The following is a 23,490-nucleotide window of genomic DNA, read 5'->3' on the forward strand; positions in this document are numbered from 1 at the left end:
TATTCATATATGGGTGTGCTGCTGACAGTCTTGTGATGCTTGCTGTTGCAAAGCAGACTTGAGTGTCTGATGGGGTGGGCTGGCTGGCTGGCTGTATCCTCTGCTGTGTGTCTCTAAGGGGGCAATTTTGAACAGGCTACTGACAAGGCTTACAAGCTGCAGAAGGGGAAGCTGGAGATCCTGTTTACTCTATACAAATGATGAGAAAAGGCAATTGCTGTTTTCTCAGGCTGTCTTGTAGGAGTTTAAAACAGTCAGGGAATGACTGGAGGGGGTATACAGTGCTTTAAGGGGCTCTAGTTGTCTCGCTGAACCAAGTGTCCTTGCAGCAGCCTGTGCTCTGGGCTGTGTCATGCTGAGCTAGCAGCAGTTCCCATCTGAGGCATCACTGTATTGTGCAGGGCTGTGCCCTTCTGGGGAAAAAAGCCACCTCTTTGTATTACGTGGCACTAGAGGTCAGGTTTCTGTGACCTTGGCAAATGCCTGTTTTTGGGCGGGTTGGTGGTATGGGCATTTTCCCAGAGGTGCATAGGGCAGGTGCGAGTGCCCCTTCTCAGACACCGATGGGCTGAGCCCTTCCCCAGGCTCATGGGCATCAGCAGCTGCCCCATGAGCACAGGCAGCCCCTGTGCAGAGGGGATTCCCTTTACTATAGCATCAAAGGCTTCAAATATAAACCCAATGTACTTTCAAACTTAACAGGTGAACCAAACAGCTGTTTGTAATGACAAATACTGATATTTTGGCTAATGGACAAAGCTGGGTGAAACATCTCTTGGGATGTGTTTTGACCTCTCCTTTTTTTTTTTTTTTTGTTTTGTTCATATGTTTCTTTGAACCGTTTTTGCTCGTGGTGAGACTTACCCGGAAGTATCCTTGTCACAGGCGTTACTCTAGTAATGTTTTGCGTACTGCAGGGGGTGGAGCGCTTCATTTTGCGAGGTTATTTTTAACTCCGAAATACTTGTGGTGAGGCCAGTCCAGGATGGTGGCTGGATTCTTCGCAAGGAAGGGCTGCATTCTGCTTCCAGGGTGAGTGATTTCCACTCCTCCTGCTCGGGGTGCTGCTGTAGTTTTCCGTGTGTAGTATCTCCCTCTGGGGAGTGTTTGTAAAGTTTGATTTTTGGAGGGAAGAGGGAGGAAAGGAGATAAAATCTGCTGGTCTCCTTTTGTTGAGCGTTTGGTTTTGTAGGGTTTTTTTTGTTGGGAGGGGAAAAATACTTTTTTTTTTATTTTGCCCCTTATTAATACAACATAAATGCTGTGTTTCAGACTGCATCATGGCTCAGCGTGTCCCTGGGACACTGCTGGTGCCAACCTGCTTCCTCCTTGATTTCTCTCCTGCTGCTTTGCTGTGTTGTTCTATGAAACATGCTCACCTGTTCCCTCTGCTGTCACCTCTTGCTTTTCCTTGACACTGTGATTTTGCAGCTTGCGAGGGTCTCAGTCCTGTGGGGTGCTGAGCCTTTCAGTCCCTGGAGTGAGCTCAGTGGTCTGTGAAGGTCTTTGCTTGTTTGCAGAGCAGGAATGTGGCATTTGCCCGGTTCCTGAGACCTCATGCAAGGATGGCATTTATTTATTTATTTATTGTCTGTTCGGTTCAGACGCCTATGCCTGACTTAGGGCATGAACCCCACTGTAGTTTGGGGTTGCCTTTGGCTACATCCCATGCCCCACCACGCCATTCAGTGCCACAGCCACTCTGGCTGCTAATCTCATTCTGATCTCTTCATTGTTGTGTTTTTGGCAACCCAAATTCCCCACCCAGGCCTGAGAATTTAACATCAGCACATTTGCATGACTGATCGGATTTGTCTTGCTTCTATGACGACATTGTTTCTATGGAAAATTAATGGATTCTCACGTTGTATTTTTAATGGCTGAAACCACCCCTCTGCCACCCTCCCATCTCCAAGCTCTCAGAGGGGAAGTCTGTAAACAGCTCAAATTAGCTATCCTCCATAAATAGCACCCATTTCTTTCCTGCTTGCTGTCCATTTCTTTTCTCTCTTCCAACAGTGCTGCAACACTCCTCTTCCGGTGTTGGTGGATAAAGAACAATGAGTAAAATAAGCCTATGTTTGCTTTCCTTGTCTGGCCCTTTAATAGATGTGATCTATCACGAACTACCCCCTTTCATCCAGGGCCATGTGGTTTTAAATTGTTATCCTGCCTTAATGTTTGCTTCAAGCAGGCCTGCATTGCTACCTTCTTTTTTAAGGATGCAGCTCAGTTAATGGCTCCACTCCTGTTCATTTTTGCCATGAGCCAACAACTTCTGTGGGTGGGAAGGTGATAGTGAATTTCCTGCCTGCCTGTTTGGGGTCACCTGTTCACCTGCTGCATTGCTTGGGGCAAGAACAGTGAGGTTTTGACACCTAGTCAGGCCACCTGAAGGAATAACATCCCTCCCCAGACAATACAATTAAATAAGCTGTAACTGTTCGCTTTGCATTGTGGGCACAGCTAGTGAAATGTCCTTGGTGGGGGGACAGTGCATAGTCACTGAAGTTCCAAATAAAGTTTAGGGCCAGAGCAGTTTTAGTCTTAAATGTTCTTCTGCCATCTCCAACGTTATTATTCCTCAACTTAATTTTGAGGAATAAATCCAGGGCAAGTCCCATGGTGTAGGAATTAACTGAGGAGAAGGTCTGACCTGGATTGTCTCCTCCCAGAAGACTGAAGCTGGTAGCCAGAAGGCTCAGAAAGTCTCTCTTCTGGGACAGCTGCTGAGGAGGGTGCAATGTTTTAGGTCAAGGTCTCCTAACCCATGGTACTGAGAAAGCAGTGTTGAACAAGTTGAACAACTGCTGGCAGCCAGTCCCTGTGCCTGTCCTTTGTTGCTGGGGTGAGTGGGTGATCCCTAACCATCCCCAGCCTTAAATTATTGACTGCTGAAAACCAGGGCTTCTGTTCCCCACAAGGTGGAGGGGAAGGTCCTTTGAAAAGAGGTTGTTCCATTGCTGAACAGCTGGGCTGCATTCAGTTGTCCTTATTTTCCTGCCTACCCTAGACTTGGCTTCTGCTCTGGGATGTGCTTGCTGCTAAAGATCTTCCTTTCAGCCCCAAAAGCCCAGGGTGAGGTGGTGTCTCTTGCTGAGGGTGGGTGGAGTTACTGGGGAGCTCAGCTGAGCTTGGTGTTCCTTCTGGTTTTGGGTCCAGATATCTGGAGTACAAGACCAGCCTGGTACCTCAGCCAGGAGGCTGTGTTCAGAGTGGAATAGGCTTTGCATTAGTGCTTTGGTAATTAAGACGCACTACTACAAATGGCAGGCAGGAAACTACAGGGATCTGATTGCTTAGGTGCCTAGGACAAAATGTTGCTAATTTTTTAGGCAAAAATGCTGAAGGTATGGTGATAAGGTGGTTGCTTTGAATTCTTGTGGTGGTGGGTGAAAAGGGGGCAAGAGACAATCTGCTCTGTGCTGGCAGAGGCTGGGCCGAAGCAATCAGCTGTGCAAAGTGTTACTTTTCTGGATGCAATTGTTGCTTGGGGCTTTCGATTATATTAGCGTGGAAAAAATGCCTCCAAGTGAAGGGCCACAAATCATAGCTGGGCCAATAGGGAGGGAAAGAGGACTATAAAACAGGAAATCAATTTAATACTCAGTGGGTGTTTGCAGCGTGCTCACCCTTCCTTCAAATTGCAAAGGAAAGATTAATTAAAGTTATATTGAGCAGCAAAAATGATGGAGGATGTGAGACAGGGCTTGCGTGGTACAGCTTTCTACATAATTAATTGACAAAAGCATTCTTGGATTTCATTACCCAGAACCTTACCATCTCCTGCTCTTAAAGGGCAGCGGAAGCAATGCTGAATTTCCAAGCCAGGATTGCTGCCTTGCAAGTTGAGCTAACAAGAATCACTTCATAGGCATTTGGGGAAGGTGCTGCCTCTGTCAGGTAGTGCCACTGTCCTATTTATGGTTCCTATCATTTAGGATCAGATCACGAAATGCTTTTATCTGCTTGTGGTTTTGTTTCCTGGTTCCCACTTCCACTAAGGTTAAGAGCTGTATGTACAGCAAGGTGGCGGTGTTGGCAGGGGGTGGAGATAGCTGGTGTCTAGGTCTCTCATCTCTGTCCGCTGCCTCTATTTAGTCAGGATAACTTTTGAGCAGGGTGTGACAAAAGCTATAGGAGGCCAGGGCTTGTCTAGGCAACTTGCTAACTGTCAAACATGGAGAGAATTCTATGTGGCTCCCCTTCTCCTGCATCATGATCCAGCTGCCATCTGCGTCCCTTCTGTACTTTTCATGAAAAGCAGCACCTGTGAGAGGTTTTCCTGCCTTTGTGATGGAGTTTCAGAAGCCAACTCCTGTAAGCTGAGGTGCAGCTCAACCTGCCAGATTCCACCTATCTGCAACTAGAGCATTTCCTCCCAAATTTTCCCTTGAAGATCTTCACTTGATTTGATGCCAGAGCTTCCCTTAATTCTGGCTGAATATGAAGTTTTCTGCTCTTGTCTTTCTGAAAAGGATCTGCAGCAATCCTCTCTAAAGGTGTTTAAAGACTTTGTGTTCAAGAGGGAGTTTCTACATACCATGCTGTTATGAGGGGAAAGCTCTGCTGTCTGCCCAGTGGTCCAAGGTCTGGGAATCCTGGAAGTTTGTTTCCTCTGGTTTCCATAATAAATTACTGAGTTTGCTCACTAGAGCAGGGGTAGCAGGCAGAAGCTTTGGATTAATTTGGTGCAGCAGCTCCAGTCTTTATTGGCAATATGAGCACCATGGCCATGCCCGAACTTCTGTTTGTTGTGCATTATTGCTGTGATGGCTGATAGCACCTGGCTGTGGGATACTGCAGAAAAGAACTTTTTTGTTTAAACAATATGTGTATGTATAACAGTCTCTTGATGCAAGACCAGCACTACTGGTTCCTAAAATAATTTGTAACTGGTTGGGCCAAGAAGAGGAGAAAGTGATTGCAGCTTACTGCAAATGCTGGGTTCGGCACTTCTTAAATCAGCTAGGACAGAAGAAACAATGGTTGAGCGCGTTAAATTACATGAAGTTGGCAAATCAAGGGTTTGGTTTTTGTTTTGTTTTTGGCAAGGGCGTCTTGCCATGCTGTTGGCTTGAAGAGAAGATACCAGCTCTGTTCTGAGTCACCATTGGCTTTTTCTCTGTGTGGCTCTGAACTTTATGTAACTTGGAGAGCGAAGATATTTATGAATGCTAGCCCTGTTTAAAAGCAATTTCCCTGCACTCCCTTCTACAGACTAGGAAGGTGTCAGCTGCTCGGCTTACAGATATAGGTAGCTAAAGACAAAAAATGTGTGCTTTCTCATCATCCCTGGATGCTCTAAAGACATTGTTGCTTCATAGTCCACTAGCTCAATGCAGTAAAAGATGGGTTTTGTCCTAGACTACCTTATGTATTATTCCTTAAACACTAAGCAATAGCAAATAGAGAGCTGTACAGGCAACATACGGGATGGGGTGATATCTGGTTGAGAGCTAGACACCAGGGTGGAAGGAAGAAATGCTGACCTGGCAGAAGTTGTAGAGGGAGAATTTCAGTTTGAAGTGGTGGCACAGGGTGGGGGCATGCTGCTTGCATTTGGAACAAGCTGGATCTGAAAGCCCTTCCTGGCTTGTGAGAAAAGAAGGTGCTGAAATCAAGCCCCCTCCTCAGCAGAGTGGAGTGTCTGTGGCCATGGTGGAGTTGGACAGAAGCCAGGAAGGCTACCTATGTCTCTCAGGTAGCAGGAGAGGGCCGGGTTTGCCTGGGCAGAAGGACAGCCAAATGAGTTGCATAGCTTGGTTTCACTTGCATGGGAGTGATGTGTCTAGGTGAATTTAACTGCTCTGTGCATGTCTGTCTGTGTTGGCAGGTAGAGATTCCGCACTGTTTGTATGTCCATGATAGCTTCTTCCTAAAGCCTGTTGTTTGCCTACGTGTATAATGTGGCCAAGAGGCACTCTGCAGACTGCATACAGCTTTCAGGGAGAATGATTCAGAGATGCACAGCCAAAGCCCTGTCTCCTATCAGCATTGCCATGGGACACGCACCATCACCTAGAGCAGAAAGCAAAAATGTTACGAAGCTCACATAGCTCAATTTACCTTGCATGAAAACAGGAGGGGTTAAGCCAGTCTCTTGGGTTTTGTGCACCACATTACAGGGGAGTATCATTCTTAACCCTGTAAGGTGGTCTGAAGTATTGGGCAGCAGACATCCCCCTGCAGTGCTTTCTTATGAAGAGACAGGTGTTTATTTAAGAGCCCGTAGAGGGAGCTGCTTTGCTGCCTGTGGCATGTATTTCTAGCTCTTTGTGTTCACATGTGCCTTCCTGTATTGCTCGTTGTACCAGGAATGGTTTCAAAGATCACTGGGCTGGAGTGACTGCCATGTCAATGTGGAAGGGGTGAAGACCTTGAGTGATGAAGTGACAAGCAGCAGGAGAGTTATGAATATTAAAATGAAAAGGTCTTTCTCCTAACCTAATTATGGCAGGTACTATAATCTATGCCACTGAATTATGCGGTTCTTGGTTGAAATAACATGGCATTCAGTCAAGGGAGAGCATGTATCATTCCTTAAAGCTGGTCATTGTGTAGGCTCACACATATGCTTGCAGCTTTGGGCAAACTCAAGCCCAAACTATTTCTTTGTTCCTGCATTGTCACCTTCCAGGAAAGGAAATTCATTGATTGAACATGGATTGGAATTGCTGGCCCAACTGGGTCTCCTGCAGATAATTTCCCCAGAAAGGGTGCTGTGGGAGCACTACACATGGTAATTTAGGAAGTTCAGGTTTCTGCGGAAGTTTGAACAGGGATTCAGACCCTGATTCCCAGGAGGTTTTGACATTTTTGAAATACTTGTTGCCGTTTAGAGGTATACTGTCTTCTTAGACGTTTCGCCACAAACTGAGACTGGTTTCTGAAATGAAATGAGCTCCCTGGACTGGGGAGCTCCTGCTCACCGAAAATGGCTTTGCTGAGCCCCTGCTGCCAGGAGGGTCCAGCCAGCTGCCTTGGCTGCGTGCAGGGCTGTGCCACTGAGCCTTCAGGCTGGGGCTGGGGCTGGGCCAGCCACCAGTGACTGACGGGCAGTCACTGTTAAAACCCCTGGCCCCCGGGAGGGGAAGAGAATGAGAACAAGGGGGAGAGACTAACAGGCTGGAAAAGGAAACTCAGACAGCTGTAATGGAAAAATAACAATAGAAGAAAAGATAAATAAAAGTAGTAAGAAATTATAAAATGTATACAAATATACACGAGACCAATACTGAAGCCAAACCACCCGATGATATCACCAGCGATAACACAGGGCTAGCACTGGGGCAGTCCCAGACTGGACTTGGCAGCAGCCGGGAACCAGACGCAGGAGCTGGATTCAGGCACTGGATTGGGGAATGCACGGATCGGGATCGGGGACAGAACAGACAGAGTCCTCCTCGGATGTCGGCCATCGAAGAAGAGAGCTTGACCCTCGTGATCCCTCCACTTTATACTGAATATGACGTCTATGGGATGGAATACTTAGTTGGTCAGGTTTGGGTCACCTGTCTGGCTCACTTCTCCCTGCAGGTGCAACCTCTTACTCTATTATGACCCTTTTACTTACAACACTTCAACACCACACACAAGATTTAGCAGTGACCTTGGCTGCTGTAGGAGCAAGTATAAGCGAGAGCCTTTCTGTGTACCGTTCCTTGGTGTTAACTATAAACATCAAGGGCTATCACTACTAGAATCAGACACTGTCTGGAAATATGTGCTGCTGAGTGCAGAAAGTGCAGTTGCTTAGAAGAGACTTAACTGAAAAGTAAAATGATTGAACAGAATCCCTTCTGTTTTAGCTCAAACCAGGACACTAGCTTATCCCCAAAGCTGGGCACTGGGAAACTTCTGATCATTCTTACTGAGGAGAAATAACTGATCCAGGTGAAACTGTAATGGCTGAATATGGTGGTCTTGATGCTTTTCTTTTACTCACTACTGCCACTTGTTTCCCATCCTCCTTTGGCTTGAATGTTCGATGCTCAGGATCTGGCCCTATTTCCAAAGGGTTGGCTTGGGATATTTTCTCTCTCTTCTTTCACCGTTTTCTGCCTTATTTTGAGGCTTTGCTCTTCCCTCTGACACAGTTGCTACTTTGCCCAAAGGAATGTGTTGAGTTTTTTCTTCAAGGTATAAAGCTTTCTTAGCATACTTCAGAATACTGTTCTGCTAGTTCCTGTGCCAGCAGGCAGTTCAGCAACAGCAGCAGACCTGTCTTTCTGCAAAGAAAGGAATGCACTTTGATCGTTGATTTATTTATTTATTGTTAGACTGCAGGGTGTTAGCCCTAATGAAAGTGTGGCCAGCCCTGAAAATTCAATCTCCCCATACTCAGACCTATCAGGTTGGGAAGCACCAGCAAGTGCTCAAAAATAACACGTATTTTTGCCAGTGCATGAATAGTCATATTGTTGTTTGCCAGGAGGTGGCACTCATTATTACCTACCTGTGTCTGCATGCGCCCAGCACTCCTTGCCTGTAGCTCATGTTGCTAAGGTGGAACATTGGTTTGCCCTACTATTTGGATATGGTACAATCAGCCGTCTGGAACAAGAAGAGCTGGTGCCCTGACATCTTTCAGTAATGCAGATGATGGAGAGCAGAGATCTGGGTGGGCATAGACATTGTCCCTTACAAATACATGTGCAACGGATCTTATGAGTGTGTTCAGAGCACATCCTTCATTTGCACTGTGAGCCACAAACAGCTGGTGTGGCTCATCACTTGGGTGACGCAGTTGAGGCTGTGTCAGGCAGACGCAGGCAGGCTACCTGGGTTGCCTGACAGCAGCATCTGTTGATACAGGATTGAAGATGATAAGGTTAATTGTGCAAATGCTTCTTCCTTGAATATTTTGCACTGGCATGAGTAGTCATCAGGCATCCTGCTTGGGAACCCAGCTATCACCTACACACAGAGATGGTGAACACTAGTGAAAACTGAATTTAAGTTGTGAGTATTGATGAAACAAGTCTGAGGGATCTACTTGGGTTCACATTGCTATTTGTTTTCAATGCTCATTGCTGTACTGCATTGTGGGAAACCTGCTGAGCAAAAGTAAAGTCCTTCCAGCGAAACTGTGTTAAAACTATGCTGGAAGTACTGAAATTAAGTCTGTCAGCGTGAGCTGTGCCAGCTGGCTGCGAGTTCAGACGAGACCCTCGAGCTGATGACATACACTAACTTAGCGCGGCTCTGGCCCCACAGAAAGAGGGCTCCTTTGGCTTCAGTTAGAGGGCATAGTTCTCAGTCTAGGTTCAGATCCCATTCAGCACCTAAACCCTGCCATTTCTTATTAAAAGCTTCAGTCAGTGAGAAAACCTTATGTTTGAGGTGCAGTGGGATGGAGGGAGCTTTCCTGGCAGGCAGGGTATGCCTGTTTCCAAGGCCTCTCTTTCTCTGTCACAGCTGGTCCTGTTGGGTGCTACAGGGGAAATTGCTGTGGTCTCCCATAGTGTCCAGAGGGCAGCTGCTTTGCTGATCCCTGTCATCAGGGTAAATCTATGGCCTATACTGATGCCCTGGTGCAGGAATGGGGGCTTCCTGGAAAGGGTTCCTGGCATGCAAATAGGTGAAAAGTTTTGCTCTGTCTTGGTGGCTGATGTTGGACGACATTTCTCAAGCATGGAGTTATATTCTTCTGCCAGCTCAAGTGGCGCTCCTATATACTTTCATAAACTTGGAGCTGACTGCTGTCAGGGTGAAGGATGCTCATCCCTAGGTATTTGTCTTGAAGTGTTAGAGATCAGCCTGTTTTTAACAAATCACAATAATATTGCATTGTGTTTTGAGATGTATTTTTAGGAATAGTTTTCTGGCTGAATACCAGAAGCTTTTCTTGGTCACTTTTTTTTCCTACTTGTTGTCTTTGGGGAAAAAAAAAAAAAAAAAACAGAAAAAAGAAAAAATAGAAAGGAGAAGAATTTTGTTAAAAGGCCTGGATGAAACACATTTTTCATGGAGAAGGAATATTTTAAACTGTTGTGAATACTTTTGTATTGAGTTCTCATAAGAGACAGCAAAATTAGTTTTTTCCCCTGAAATCGGATTGTGCTACTCAGAACTAGGGAAAGGAGAAAAAACAAGTGGGGAATGGGGAAGGGAATTGCTTGGGGATATTGGGGGAAAAAACAGGTTGGAGGTGATTTGCAGGGAAGAGCGGTGAAGATTTTAGAAAGACACTTTGGGCTATCATGTTGCTTTGAAGTGGGAGCCTGCCAGAGCCTCCCCAAAGAAATTACTGTGGAAAATGACGACTGTGAAGGTGAGTTTGGACTCTGTGTGATGTTCAAAGCACCTGCAGAAACTGTTCAGCCTGTCCTCTGCCTAGAAGGAGGTGTTCTTCCTAGTGCCATCTGCCATACCTTCCAGTTGTCGTGGCACCTCTCTTCTCAGCACACAGTGCAGACACCAGCCTGTGGACTGTTTTCCTGGCAGAGAAATGTACTGAAAATGAAGACAGCTTGCCAGGCTGCTTTTTTCATTTGGCTATTGGATTTGTTTGTTAAAGACAGTCATCTATCCCCTTTGCCCCAACAGACAAATGCTGTCCAGTTGCATATGCTGGGAGGTGATGAGGTTAAACATTCAGGGTGGTTGGTGGAGGTTACTAGTCCAGTGTAGAAGCAAACTCTCTCATATTGGCTCCATCAGCCTCGATAAGAGCTGCTCTGTTTAGTGAGCGATTAATGCATCTTAAAGAAAAGCTGGCACACTGTTGCACTGAGTGTTAAGAGTTTGCACCTGGCTGTACACTGCGGAGCTCTCTGCCAAGAGAAATACTGTTTTCCAAGCTTGTTAGCCTGCTGTTTGGAGGTTTTAAAATTTTTTGTTTGTTTTTGTTTTCTTTTTTGGAAGTCCTCCCACATTAAATTAAAAAGGAGACCTTGGTAGAGGAAATCAGAAGGGATGCTTTGAGATGCTTCATTTGCCAGCAGTCTCTGAACTTGTGACCCTTTAAAATAAAGTACTTGGGCTTTCCTGTGGGATGGCTCCCTTGGGGTGGAAGCAAGCATCTTTCAGGCTTGCGTGCATTTAGGAAGGAGCCTTTGACAGCGCAGGAGAAGTTGCAGTGCAGCATTCTCATCCAGGACTTCCAGCGAGGAAAGTTGTTCAGCTGGTTCGGGACTGTGATAAATCATGGTTCCCCTGGAGCACACTGGGACTACAGAGACCTGGAAATAAATGCTAGGGAAATTCAGCTTTTGTAGTAAGCCATCTTTCAGGATGATGTATGGCTTTGTAACAGAAAGAGATTCCTTTGCTAGGGCTGAGAGAAAACTGCTGCGTTCCATTGGAAGGGAAATCTAACAATTCTGTTGATGTAAATCCATGTTGCAGGCTTGCCCTGAGAGCTGTGCTTTGGCATGGGCTGCCTTAGCCTTAGAAACAAACTGTGTGGTACTGATGGAAAACAGCCACTGAGAGCCCAAGGTGGGGGCAGTTAGTTTGGGGATGAAATGGGACAGTAGGTTTGACAGGAGGGTAGGGAATGGATATCTAGTTGGCTGGTATTAATAGTGACTTGCCAAACATGGCTGGGGAGGGAATTAAATGGCATGGGATGCCATTTACATCTCTGCCCCTTGACTGCTACATTGTCTTAAGCAAGTAAGTTCTCTGGATGGATAAAATGTCTTTTCTTCAAATTGCAGTCACAAGAGCATTTGTCTCTGCTTTCTTCCGCTGGCTATTCCAAATCACCTTGGGATGTTTGGCCATTCTGGTAGACTTGTTAGCTGGTGGGGATCTGGTAGTATTTTAGGTTCCTCTCTGTTCATCATGAGGGCTTGGTTTGCCAAGAAGTTGGGGAGAGCCTGAGTTCTGTGTTTTTGTAGCAAGCAGAGGCTCTGTCCTAGTTATAACTGATGTCAGTCTGTATATAGGTTTGTCTGCACTAACTATGGTCTCTTCTGGAGCTGTTGCTTTATTTCTGTACTCTGGAGTTTGGTAGCACTGTTAAGGAGATCCAACCAAAAAGCCAGACCCAGTCTCCTTTGAGGCTGTCTCCCATTGCTCTGCTGTGGCCAGGTAATGAGAGGGAAACAGCTTTGTTCCAGGGGAAGGCATCTCAGTCCCCCTCTGCTCATACCAGGGCTTTGCTGCTTGTAGCAGCGCTTGGCTGGGGCAGTTCATGGCTGCTGGGATGTGCCAGGTAGCAGGCAAAGGCTTCTTGCTGTTCCTGTGTCCCAGAGTAGTAACACTGGCAAACGCTATTGTACCAACTGAGGTGCTGAGATGCGGAATGGAGAAGGCAAGCTCTGCATCAGAACCAGTGCCAAGTTGTATCAGAAAAAACTCTCTGAGTTAACCTTTCATAATTCAGTTGCCACAGACCTGATTGCAGGTTTCTGATATTCAGGCAAAGGTCCATACTTAATTTGGTCTTGGCAGTACAAGTGAGATGCTCAATAAAACCCATTGGTTTTTCAGGCCTAACATTGATCAGTGATATTGCTAGTGTAGCAATCAGATGTTTCCCCCACCGCCCCCACCCTGGTAATGTGAAAGTTGCTGACTTAACAAGAGAAGAAAAAATTATTCCATTAAATCTGATCGCTGTTGCAGACAGTGACTCAACATTGCTCCTTGTCTGGCTTACTGAGTTCTCTTGAACTGTACCACTGATTAATTTGCTCTGTTGTGTTTTGGGTTTTTTTTTTTAATTTCTCATCAGCCTACACAGGCTTCTTGTATGAATTTTAACAGCTCTGTTCGTAACCTGTTTGTTATCTCTGAAAGATCTGTTCTGCTTGGTCAACTGCTTCATTGCCTTTGTTTATTTTGTTCAAATTCCCAAAATGGTGACTCTACAGTGTGCAGCATCAACTTGGTCAGGATACTCCAGGGGTATAATTTTTCCACTCAAATGATTTCCAGTCTGTTTCCCTGAGCTGTGAATGTCAAGGTATCAGTTTGTTTACCTTATTTTCATGACTTGTGGCTGAAACTCAAGGATTTTTACAAAATTAAAAACTCTGCAAACTTAAATCTGGGTAACTGGTCCACAAGGGGACAAATAACTGGGGTTCCTCCACCAAAGTGGAAACGGTCGGCTGGCTTTCAGCTTGGATTTGGAGCAATGCAGTGTGTCTGCATGCTAACCATGTATATGAGGGCCTACAGGCTGACAGCTGTAGCCGTTAGATATACACAGTTGAGCTTGAGTCCTTCACCACTATCCTCCCATCAAATTGTTGGCATGGGGATGGTTGCAGAAGCAACATCTCAGGATCTGAGCTGCAATTTAGCTAACTGCTTCACACTAACTAGGGAAATGCCAGTGATTGTCTTCCTTGTAGACTTCAGTGAAGAGTGAACCCCACCACCTTATTGCATGGTTGAGAGCCAGACCTGTCACAATGATCAACAGAAGGAATCCCACCTCCTTTTGGTGGATCTGCTTCATTTAAATGCCTCCAATGACGTCCACTCCGTCCATGCTTTTAAAACGCTGTGTATTACCTTTTTTCTGGTCCACGGAGTAATCGCTTTTTAGGTGTGGTATGGGCTACATACGAACTGTACTTTCCTTCCAAAATAAAAACTAAACTAATTGCAGTTTGTTTCTCTCCAGCTGCCTTTTGGGGAGATATCGCTTTAGATGAAGATGATCTGAAGCTGTTTCAAATAGACAGAACTGTTGACTTAACAAAGCACTCAGATGGAAACGCAAGACACACTTCAGGTAAGGGCAGCCCTGGGGTGGTGATGCCTTCTTTTCCCTGATTTTATCCTTAGGGAAGAAAGAGTTCCCTCTCACTTGTGATGCGTGTTCCCACAGGCAGGGAGGTGCATGCAGAGCTTAGTTACGTGACTGAGGATGGGATCCAACTCTGAATTTTGTTAAACAAAAACCGAATGGCAATTTGATGTAGCCAATCCTATCTTGTCTGAGAGAGAAGATTTTCAAATTTACAGCACTGGTCTCTTTCTACAAGGAACTGCCTTTCTACAAATTTGGAAGGAAAGTGTTTGAAATAGGGACACTCAGTTTGGTATTAGTTTTGACTCTTATTGTCCTCCCCCCCTTTCGTGCAATGTATGATCTTAATGGAATAATGCATTTTTTCAGCTGTCTACCTAGGTAAAACCCACTGCAGTCTTGCATACAGGCTAGCCTTGAAGCGATGGTATGATTGAAATAGGTGAACAATTGCGCTGATTTTCTGTAGAGCCGATAGAGGAGGTAACATATGCTTCTGTTGCCCCCCTACTCAGCTCTTATGTATGCTCAGTCTTGTGCCAGAACAGAGTTGTTTCTTGACTCAGGAGCTCTGAGTGGACTTGAGCTGCAATAGTCTCTGAAACACTCTGCAACCGGTTTGCGGGGAGGGTGGGGGGGGGTGGGGGGGTGGGTTGGAGGGCTCCATGCAGCAGCCTCTGCTCCACTTTTATGCTGCAAGAAAGAAATTGCTGGAAGTCTGAGCTCTGAGAGATACCAATGGGACTGGAGACAGAGAAGGTCAGGACAGAAGGTCTTTTCTCTCTCTGTTGTTACACTATTAGATTAGCAAGTAGGGTGAGATCTTGGGTAGAGATGGAAATCACTGAAGTTCACCTGACCCTTGTGCTTCTCAGCTCATATTGTACCATTTGTAAGGACTGGTGGCTGGTTTTGTATTCTTGTGACTGCCTAGCTTTGTTTCGGAGCATCTAAGCACTGTCTAGGTCCTGTACTGGGGGTGAGTACTCTAGCTTCCTGTTGGAGTGAGTGTGAAAGATGACATGTCCAACACAGAGGCATGCTTTTGATGCCGATGTGGCTGATTAAACTCATGCAGATGCTGACATTCTGGGCATAGGAGGGCTGTCCAGTTCTTCAGATTGAGCATTGCTCCCTGGAAATGCAATTATCTTGCATTGTCATGTCACTTAGCCCGTTCATATCATGTTTTGGGCTGTGGTGTGTGCTTAGGTGAGAGGTGATTAGGAGTAGGTTGCCTTCAGAGCAGAAGGTGAATCATAAAATGAGGACTAAGTGAGGCAGGCAGCATTAATCTCTTCCACATCCCTTTGTCAGTTCCTGAAGTTAGATGAGGAGACTACTGGGGAAGCAAAGCCAGACAGTGTTTGACTGTATTAGTTTGCTCTGGTGGCTTTTTTAGTTGTCGTATCTAGTACATTTCTTTGACTCGGTACTGTGCCAGACCTGCGCCATCTGGCAAACGAACTGAGTTTTATAACCCACATCTGTAGCTTGTGATGCAGGTGCTGGTCTCTTACAACCATGGCTCGTGTTGTGTGGTTGGATGAGTCTCTTCCTGGCACCTTTTACTGGCTAAGGCAAAATTGGTGCATTGCATTAGGCAAATGGTGATGTCTCGTCACTCACTTGGCCCTGTCCTCGTCTCTGGCAGGCTTCATTCGTCCCCCTGGATTTCAGCCCTTGAAAGTGCAGGCTGACAAATGGACAGCCCCCATGACTGTCATGCTTTCTGCAGAACATGCACAGAGGCATCTCTGTCTTCATTTGCCCTGTGAGGGGGCTCTCTGCAGGAGCAGGATTCTTCTCTTGTGGGGCTTGCTTGACACTCATGTGAATTGTAAGAGGGTGGTCTACTTCAGCATGGTAGTGATTGGGTCCCATTCTTCCCTAGGAGAAAGTCCTGCTCTCTGCTTTTTTATTTCCAGTGGGAAGAATGCAACCTCTGTACAGAAACAGCCTAAGACCTTTTATGAATGAGACCCCTTGAATTATAACATTATGGAGTTTCCTAAAGCTGTTAATCGGATTAGTTGTATAGCAGAGGAAGTACTTAATACGTACATGCAGGCACACAGGCTCTTCGTATCTGGGAGCTGCAGTTCTGAACACGCTATTAGGCCAGGCATTCTTCTTTCCCTGTGTTGTTCCCTTGCCCCCAGAAAATGCTGTTCGGCTGGGAGGAGGGATGAAAATTGTGCTATTTGACACTGTTGGGCTGTTCATGGTCGCACACCCTGTTAGCTTGTGTGGAGTGTCTGCAGCTGTCAGGCTCTGGAGGAAGCTTGAGATTCCTGTGTACTTACGGGTGATGGGGGCATGGTTCTTTGCTGGATCCAACTGAAGATGATCTGCTTTAGTAAAAGCTCTGCCTTGGGTGGTGAGGGCCGAGACTGTCAGATGTTTCAAGCTTTCCCCTTCTTCACCTTCTTCCAGTCTTTGTCAAGAAGGATAGCTATGCCCTTCTCTAGGCCCTTGAGAGAGATAGAGGCAGGGAATCTGATCTGAGGACCATCTGGATTCTGCCACAGATCTCTGTGCTGAGCTTAATTTCACAGCACGAATGTGCTCCAGGCTTGTTCTTTGCATTAATTTCTTGCTTGCAGAAATGCCAGCATTGCTATTCAGACCCTCAAAATTTGTGAGCCTGCTTGGGAGTGGGATGCCTTGATGTTCAGTGTTTCCAAGTATTTTCTCAGCAGATATCAGAACTAGTGTTTTATTCCTGGTATCTGGGACTCAAAGCCATGGACCAAATAGAACTGTCTTCCTGGTGAAGTTATCGAGCAGAGTCATGGTTCCTTACCTCTCAGGGATATTGGCCCAGAGCTCTCTGGCAATCACCTTGAAGACTGTTCATGTGGGGCTTATAGTTAGGGGTAGCTGTCTCCTTGGTACCCACCTTGGTACCTTGCTTCATAGCTCCAGCAGTGTTGTCCCTCTTTGGCTTTGTCTGGACATCTCTGTCCAGTATGCCTGGATTCTTTTGTGTGAGTGGTCACGTAGGGAATTGGCATTACACAGGGAATTGCATCACTTGTACTTAAAGTCTTTTGGAGTGCAGCATATGACCTGATAGTCCTTATTCGAGTGAGCAGTTTCCTTTGCTCCAGAGGAGCTTCCTTTCCAACAGTTTGTCAGGAAGAGCACAGGTTGAGGAGCTGAAAACTGCAGAAGGCTTTGCAATAGCATCTTGTGTAAACATCCTTCTCTGGTGCATTTATAAAAGTGGGGGTTTCTTCAGATCCTGTTGAGGGAAAGGCAGTCATGATGGCAGTCTACAGCTAAGTGTAGCCCATTTAGTCCAAGTAGTTTTTAGCTGTCTGCATGTTGATCTCTGTTGACTCAGTTAAATCTCTGAGCCGCAAGTTAGCAGAGAGTATTTGCACACAATGCAGAGTAACTCTGAGCGAATGCCAGGGGATGTGCTCTTCTAAGAGGGCTCAGGACTACCAACTAGTTAATTTCTTGTCTGGACCCTTTCAGGATTTTTCTGAAGATTTATTCCAAAGTGCTTTCCTCCGACCCAATTTTAAATCATTCCAGTTATATGACTTCTGTGCTCCTTTCCACAGGTCTCTCAACCTCAGCTCTGCTTTACCTGAAGCTCAGTTGATCTGGTTAAAGAACTGTTTGAAGTTGTGCATTTGACCTTTCTTTGAGTTAAGATTTTTCTAATTTTCTAAAATAAGAAAAAAAAAGTTTGTTTTTTTTCCCCCATGGGCTATTTTCCTTTGAACGTAGGTCCTAAGCTCACAGAATTGCTTGTGATCCTTTTGTTTACTGCTTTTTATATTATAAGATGTTCTGCAGGCCAAACTATGCCCTCCACATCATCTGTTCATCCTGCTATTACCATCTGTAATGCTATATAAAAATCTGCCAACCAGGAAAATTCCTCCTCCCCCTTAAAAATGTTTTGCAGCAGAAGAGGAGACAAACAGTAATAAATTTTGTTAAAATGAAAGTGTTACTTTACATTTCAAATGTTTAAGTTAGCTACCTCCCTGTCTCTGTTTCTGTGGGATCAAGTTTAGATGTCATGTTTACTATGAAAATCAGTTGTTCTCATGCAGTGGTGTTGAAGTGGACACCCTTAGGATTTGGCCCCATAGAGATACAGTAATGGTTCAAAACATAATGAAATGAATCTGGTACTTGGAGATCTGCCAGTGAGTGCTATCCTCAGCAAGCCCATGCTTCACCAACTCCTAATCACTTTGATGAAAGATTTTTCAAAAAGCTTATAGTTTTGAAAAATTTCTCATAGATTTTTAACTTTAGTGAAAATATTTGCTTTTACAATAAAATTTTAGTTTAGAAGAAACTTGAATCAAAGCTTTGAGGATTCTTCTGCTGCTGAGAACCCCTGGATGGCTTTGAAAGGGGAAACAAGAAGATCCACAGGCAGGCTGTGAAACTGTATGTGTCACCTCTCTTTTGGACCCAAATGAGTCCACTGGTGCAGGGTGGACTTTATTGCTTTATCTGCTGAAGCATAAGCCACAGAGGAAGAAGACCTTTTCTTTTCTCTCCATGCCTATGGGAAGGATATGCCTATTTAATCCTAACTGGCTTAATTTAAGTCTTTTCAGGCAGCTTAGGGGTTAAGAGGACTTTTCTGATATATTACCTCTTTTCCTGATTTTTGTTATATCATAGAGGCAGTTTCTAGTCCTGAAAGGCACCTCCATGAGTGAGGCAACTTTGTCTCTTCGGGGTTTGGCACCAGCAGATCAGAAGACACGGGAGTCTGGCTGCCCTTGCTGATGCCATGCTGTGCTGGACTTGCTGCTGAGGCGCTGACTCTGCATCCCCCTGCCGCCAAGAATGCTTTTCAAGAACAGTCAAAGCAGGTTTTCTTTGCCTCTGATCCTGAGAGGTTTTTAGGCTCACGGCTTGAAGGCCTTGATGAGGCTTTCATACTGACACAGATGAGTGGCAGGAAGGATTTACAGAACATCTTTGCTAGCTAGAGTAATACTTCAGGTAACAGTGCAGCTGGGACAGGGATATGTTTGATCCCAGGATTTCTGTTGAGATCAGATGGGAGACGGAGACTGCCATGAATGGCTGGACGCTCTGACAGCAAATTCATGCAAGTTATTCTCTGGCAAACGAGGCAGACAGGAGTTCTGCATTAAACCTCTTAATAAGAGCAGGGAGTTGGTTTGCTGGCACTGCTAGCTCTGCTGTTCTTGAGCATGCTGTGAAAATACAGGCAGCTACTCTGCTACTTCATCAGATCTGCACAAGGCTTACATCTGCAGCAAGCTGCTTTGGTTTTTATTGCTGTGGGATGCCCATGGTCACCTTGTTTCATGAGACTCTTCCTATTTCAGGACTGGCTCACAGCTTTTTTTTGTAGCACAACAACCCAGGAATCACAGACTTCAATGCAATGTGCATAAACTGCTTTGGGGCATGGAGGCAAACCTTGAAAAGATCTGGAAGGGAGCAGAAGAATATGCAGTCCTGTGTGAGTGCATGCCTGAAAGTCTGTATGGTGCAGGGGTGATGACTGCAGTGCTTTTCAAGTTACATAGCAGCTTTTCATTCACTGGTGGTGGGTTGTCAGCCCCTGAAACATGTTTCACTGCTCTCTTGTTACATTCTTGAGGCAAGCAATTTAATTTAGTGCAAAACGCACTTCTAGAAGAATGCAAAATCCAGGGATTTTAGACCATGACTGACTGAGATTCCAGGGAAGATCTGATTTACGGATTTGAAGGAGAGACTTTAAATTCAGCTGACTTGGCACATATGTGCCAAGCTCAGAGCTATTTTTCCCTTGTAACTCGTGTTTGGTGCTCTGCTGTAGTGGCACTTGGTTCAGGGTAGAAGGGGTACACTTCAGCATTGGTGGATTCAGGGCTGCCTGGGGCCCAACCTTTAATTCATTTAGGCTTACAGCAAATCTGTGGGTTGTGCTAACTTAGTCTGAGCTGTGTTGGTCTTAACTGGCCAGTAGCGATGCAAGTAACTATGTAACGTGCTGTAACATAACCCACATCTGTGAACTCTCCACAGGGGTCTGCTTTTCCACTGAGAAATCTTTAGTGAAGGTTGTTTCCTCCTATGTGGGTAGAGGAACATCTTTGTTCCAAGAGACCTGTCTGAGGGCTCTGTCCATCTGTTTGCATACCTCCTTTCAGTTTTCCACAACACGTGACATGCACTCTAGGGATGTCTCTTTGCAGTCCATGCAGCCTCTTAACAGGAAGAGGAGCCTCAGCCCGCTCTGCGGAAAGGTAAGTGCCAAATGCCTGATGCTTGGCCTGATGCTGAGGTTTGTTTAGTTGTGCCAAATGATTTTCCTATGACTAGACCAAATGTTCACCTTTTTGGGTCCATTCAATCAGGGGTTTTACCAGAGCAGACAACCATGAAATTAATTTCCTGTAGTTCTGCAGTTTGCTAAGGCAAGGCAGGAGCTCCCCTTTGGAAGAACTGAGTAAGTTCTCTAGGGCTGAGAGTGCTCTTGTTCACACTGCTTTTCTGAGTTACCCCCTCTCCCAGTTCCACCTTTCTGTGCAATAAGCCAGTGATCTTCTCTTTGCAGAAAAGCAGATACTATGTTTTTTCCTTCCAGCCCAGAGTACTGCAATCCTATTACAATCTTCTCAGACCTACCTGATTTCTCCAGCATAAAGATGATTGCCTAGAAAGCCTTTGACCCTGTCTTTGTGGATGAACCTTCTAATTACCCCTGTAGTTAAGGGTCTACTGCTAGCAAATGCTAATCTTTAGGGTTGATATTTTTCCTCCAAATGCTTTTCGTTTTTGATTCCTGAGTGCCAACTTGAAGTCCCTTTTGGAAAATGTTGAGAGGAATTTTTCTTTCTAATTGGTGCTCTTAGGGATGCCCTTTTACTAGTCACAGGAACAGAGTCTGACAGTTTGATGCCTGATGGTAAGACAGGAGAGGAGAGAAAGTGATCAAGTCAAGGTGCCAAAGTATGGGAGGTGAATATGTGCAAAGAGGACAGATCTCCCTTGCAAGGTTGGAGAAGTAGCCCTGAGTCAGGACAATGTGGCTGTCAGGAGTGGGGAAGTTGTCTTGTCAGGCATATCTGCCTGTTCTCATCCTGCCACTGCTACTGAATTGATCTGTCAGACAGTGCCTGAGGGTTGATCGCACAGGCTTCAGGTCTAGAGCCCTGGGGATATGCTGCATGGCACATGTGCTGGCCCATCCAGTGAGCTGCAGCTCAGTTTGCAGGCATGGATTCTGCTCTGCAGGGCTTTGCATGTTACACTTCCGAAAGCGCAGCACAGGCCAGCTTTGTGTTTTTTGCTGGGCTGTTTTGCTCTTTCTGCGCTGCTTGCTTCCTTAAGGAAGAATTCCCCTAGCTGTTCAATATGGGGCATGAGAGGTGCAGAGCAGCAGCTTGTTTCTTTGCTCCTGCCCTTGTGTGTGAGGGATTCTTCTGATTTCCTCACTCCACAGCCTCCTGTGTGTTGCACATTCAGCTTTCCTGCTTTAGAGATTCCTTCTTTGCCTAGAGGGTTGTATTCTCCTCCTTCAGGAGGCAGTTTCACCTTGACCTCTGCCTGGAGAGGGTACGGTGTGTTTGGCCGTTTTTCCCTTCCTATATTCACTGAAGGGAGTTTGTTCTTTTCCTTACTTGCCTCCTCAGACCTCTCCCTTAGGTGATACCTATCTCACATGCTGACAAAAGCTGTCCTACTGTTATCCCTGCTTCACAATGTGGTTTTTTGTTCCTACTTTTGGTGTGTTTTGTACGGTCCCTTTGTGACCTTAAAGTATGATGCAGGAGAGAGAGTGGTCCTTGAGTGCTGGGTAGCATTTGAGTCAACATCAGATGTTAATGGAGGGCTGTCCACTGCCTTCCCTAGGCAGTGAGGTGCTGCTTGTGATGTGCCTGAGTAGCTACAAGGCGTGCTAGAGTCTTTACTTCACCTGTCCCACCATGCAGGCTCTGATTTTCTTTGGACTAGGGTCTTCGCAGTATGACACGTTGCTTCAAAACCAGTTGGGACCAGTGGGGCTTGCAGTGTTTCTTCACACAGTGGGCTGTGGTTTTCCAAACTTGGCTTGTGACAAGCAGAAAAGTGCTTCACTCACCACAAGAGAAGTTAAGTCTGTCTCCTCTTTCCTCTTTGCTTGTGATAAAGGTCCTGCAGGACAGGGTAAAGAGAGTTGCAAGCAATAGGTGAGGATACCATCTGGCCCTTGCCAGCGCACAACCTGAAAGACACAGCCCTACTACTTGCTCTGCATTCCCTGTGGAGTATGATGTATTTTTTCATCTTGTCTAGGTTCCCGATGGTGGCTGGTCACATGTCCCACAAAGTTTGTTTTATAAATGCACTGTTCCCTGAAATCAAGTTTTCTGGATGGTGGCCTCCTGCCTGTCAGAATAAGTGGTTTTATTTCTGCTGTGCAGCCAACATTCAGCCCTACATAGTTTTTCTTTTAGTGATTTTTATGAGCTCTGCAATATTGCTCAATTTAATCCACACAAGCAATAAAGCTTTCTCCATTGTAACAAAAATCCCCAGCTATTTCAAACTCTGCCACTTACTCATTCTTAGTGGAAACTTTGGTTGTGTTTATCCTGTGAGTCCGATTCGTATGCTTCTTTCAGAAATCAGCCAGGAAGACAGTAACTCAGTACCACTCTTGTCAAATGCTGCACGTCAGAAATTAATCAGCTTGGATTTTGTTAATGAGCAATTAACTTTCTTTAAGCACCCAGAGACATCTGCAGAAACGACATTTGTTGATGCCATGGTTGAAGCTGCTTCTAAACAGCTTGTTTCTATAGCTCCTTCCTATTCAATGTGGTGCCGCCATCAGCTTTGGGCGTAGCTGCAGCAGTGTGCTGAATCTGTGCAGCTCCCTGCTTGACTTTGCCTGGCTTTGGTTCCCAGCCCCACAACTTTTCCCATACCCTAAGTTCTCTTTTGGGTACATCTCGAGCACCTGGAAATTGATGCTAGATGGCATTATTAACCCTTTAAGGAGCTGGGCTAGTCACCACATAGAGCATTTATAACATCTGATTTCTGTTTGCAACTGTCTTGCTCTTGATCGCTCTTAATTAAATTTTCTTTTGATCTTGCCTACAGCTGGTATAACACACTAGGAGGCTGTTCCTTCTACTGAAGCCAGAAGAGTCTGAATAGTCTTTTGTGTTTAAGTGGATGTTATTAAATAGCTTTATATTAATTAACTGTGATGCAGGGAACACATGGGCGAATGTACTTGAGGAGATCAGTTTATCCATATGGAAATTACCTTGGAAGTTAAATCCATTACCCTAATTGTAAAATTCTACAGCGCTTAGCCAATAACTGCAGAATTGCCTAAATCATGCATTTGTTTCAGAGCTGGGCAAATGCCTAATTTCCTTGAATACTTGCTCAAATGAAAAATTGAATTTGCCTCAACTGCATAGGCTGCCTTGTCATTTCCAAGAGTGTTTTAGCAAATGAATTTGGAGGCAGAAAATGTCAGTGAAAGAGTAGGGTCTAATAAGCTCAGAGAGCAGTCATCGCAGGATGGTCACTCTGCGGGGCTGGCTTGGATGCCTTGACCCTCAGTATTTCTTCTTTCAAGCAGGGATGTTGCTGTGCCCACAAAATAAAAGTTGCTTACCCCATTCAGTGAAATAGTTGGCAGGTCCAAGAAACAATCGGTAGCCAAAATGGCTTGATGGATAATAGCAAACAACAAATAAATTAGAAGTTGTAAACTGCTCATGATTGTGATTGTGAACAGAAAGGAGTTACATTTGTGGAATAAA

At 45.4% G+C, this 23,490-nt stretch overlaps 1 protein-coding gene across 1 annotated transcript in view; it reads left to right on the top strand.

The window, feature by feature from the left end:
* TLL2 (tolloid like 2) overlaps positions 1 to 23,490 on the top strand; it is a 96,700-nt gene that overhangs the window by 21,962 nt on the left and 51,248 nt on the right. The window contains exon 2 of the mRNA XM_086466335.1: positions 13,589 to 13,699. Coding sequence (XP_086322461.1) covers positions 13,589 to 13,699 — 111 coding nt within the window. The remainder of the gene's footprint in view (positions 1 to 13,588; positions 13,700 to 23,490) is intronic.

Source organism: Leptosomus discolor, chromosome 6 (assembly GCF_034619465.1).
Source record: "Leptosomus discolor isolate bLepDis1 chromosome 6, bLepDis1.hap2, whole genome shotgun sequence".
Taxonomy (NCBI): Eukaryota; Metazoa; Chordata; class Aves; order Leptosomiformes; family Leptosomidae; genus Leptosomus; species Leptosomus discolor.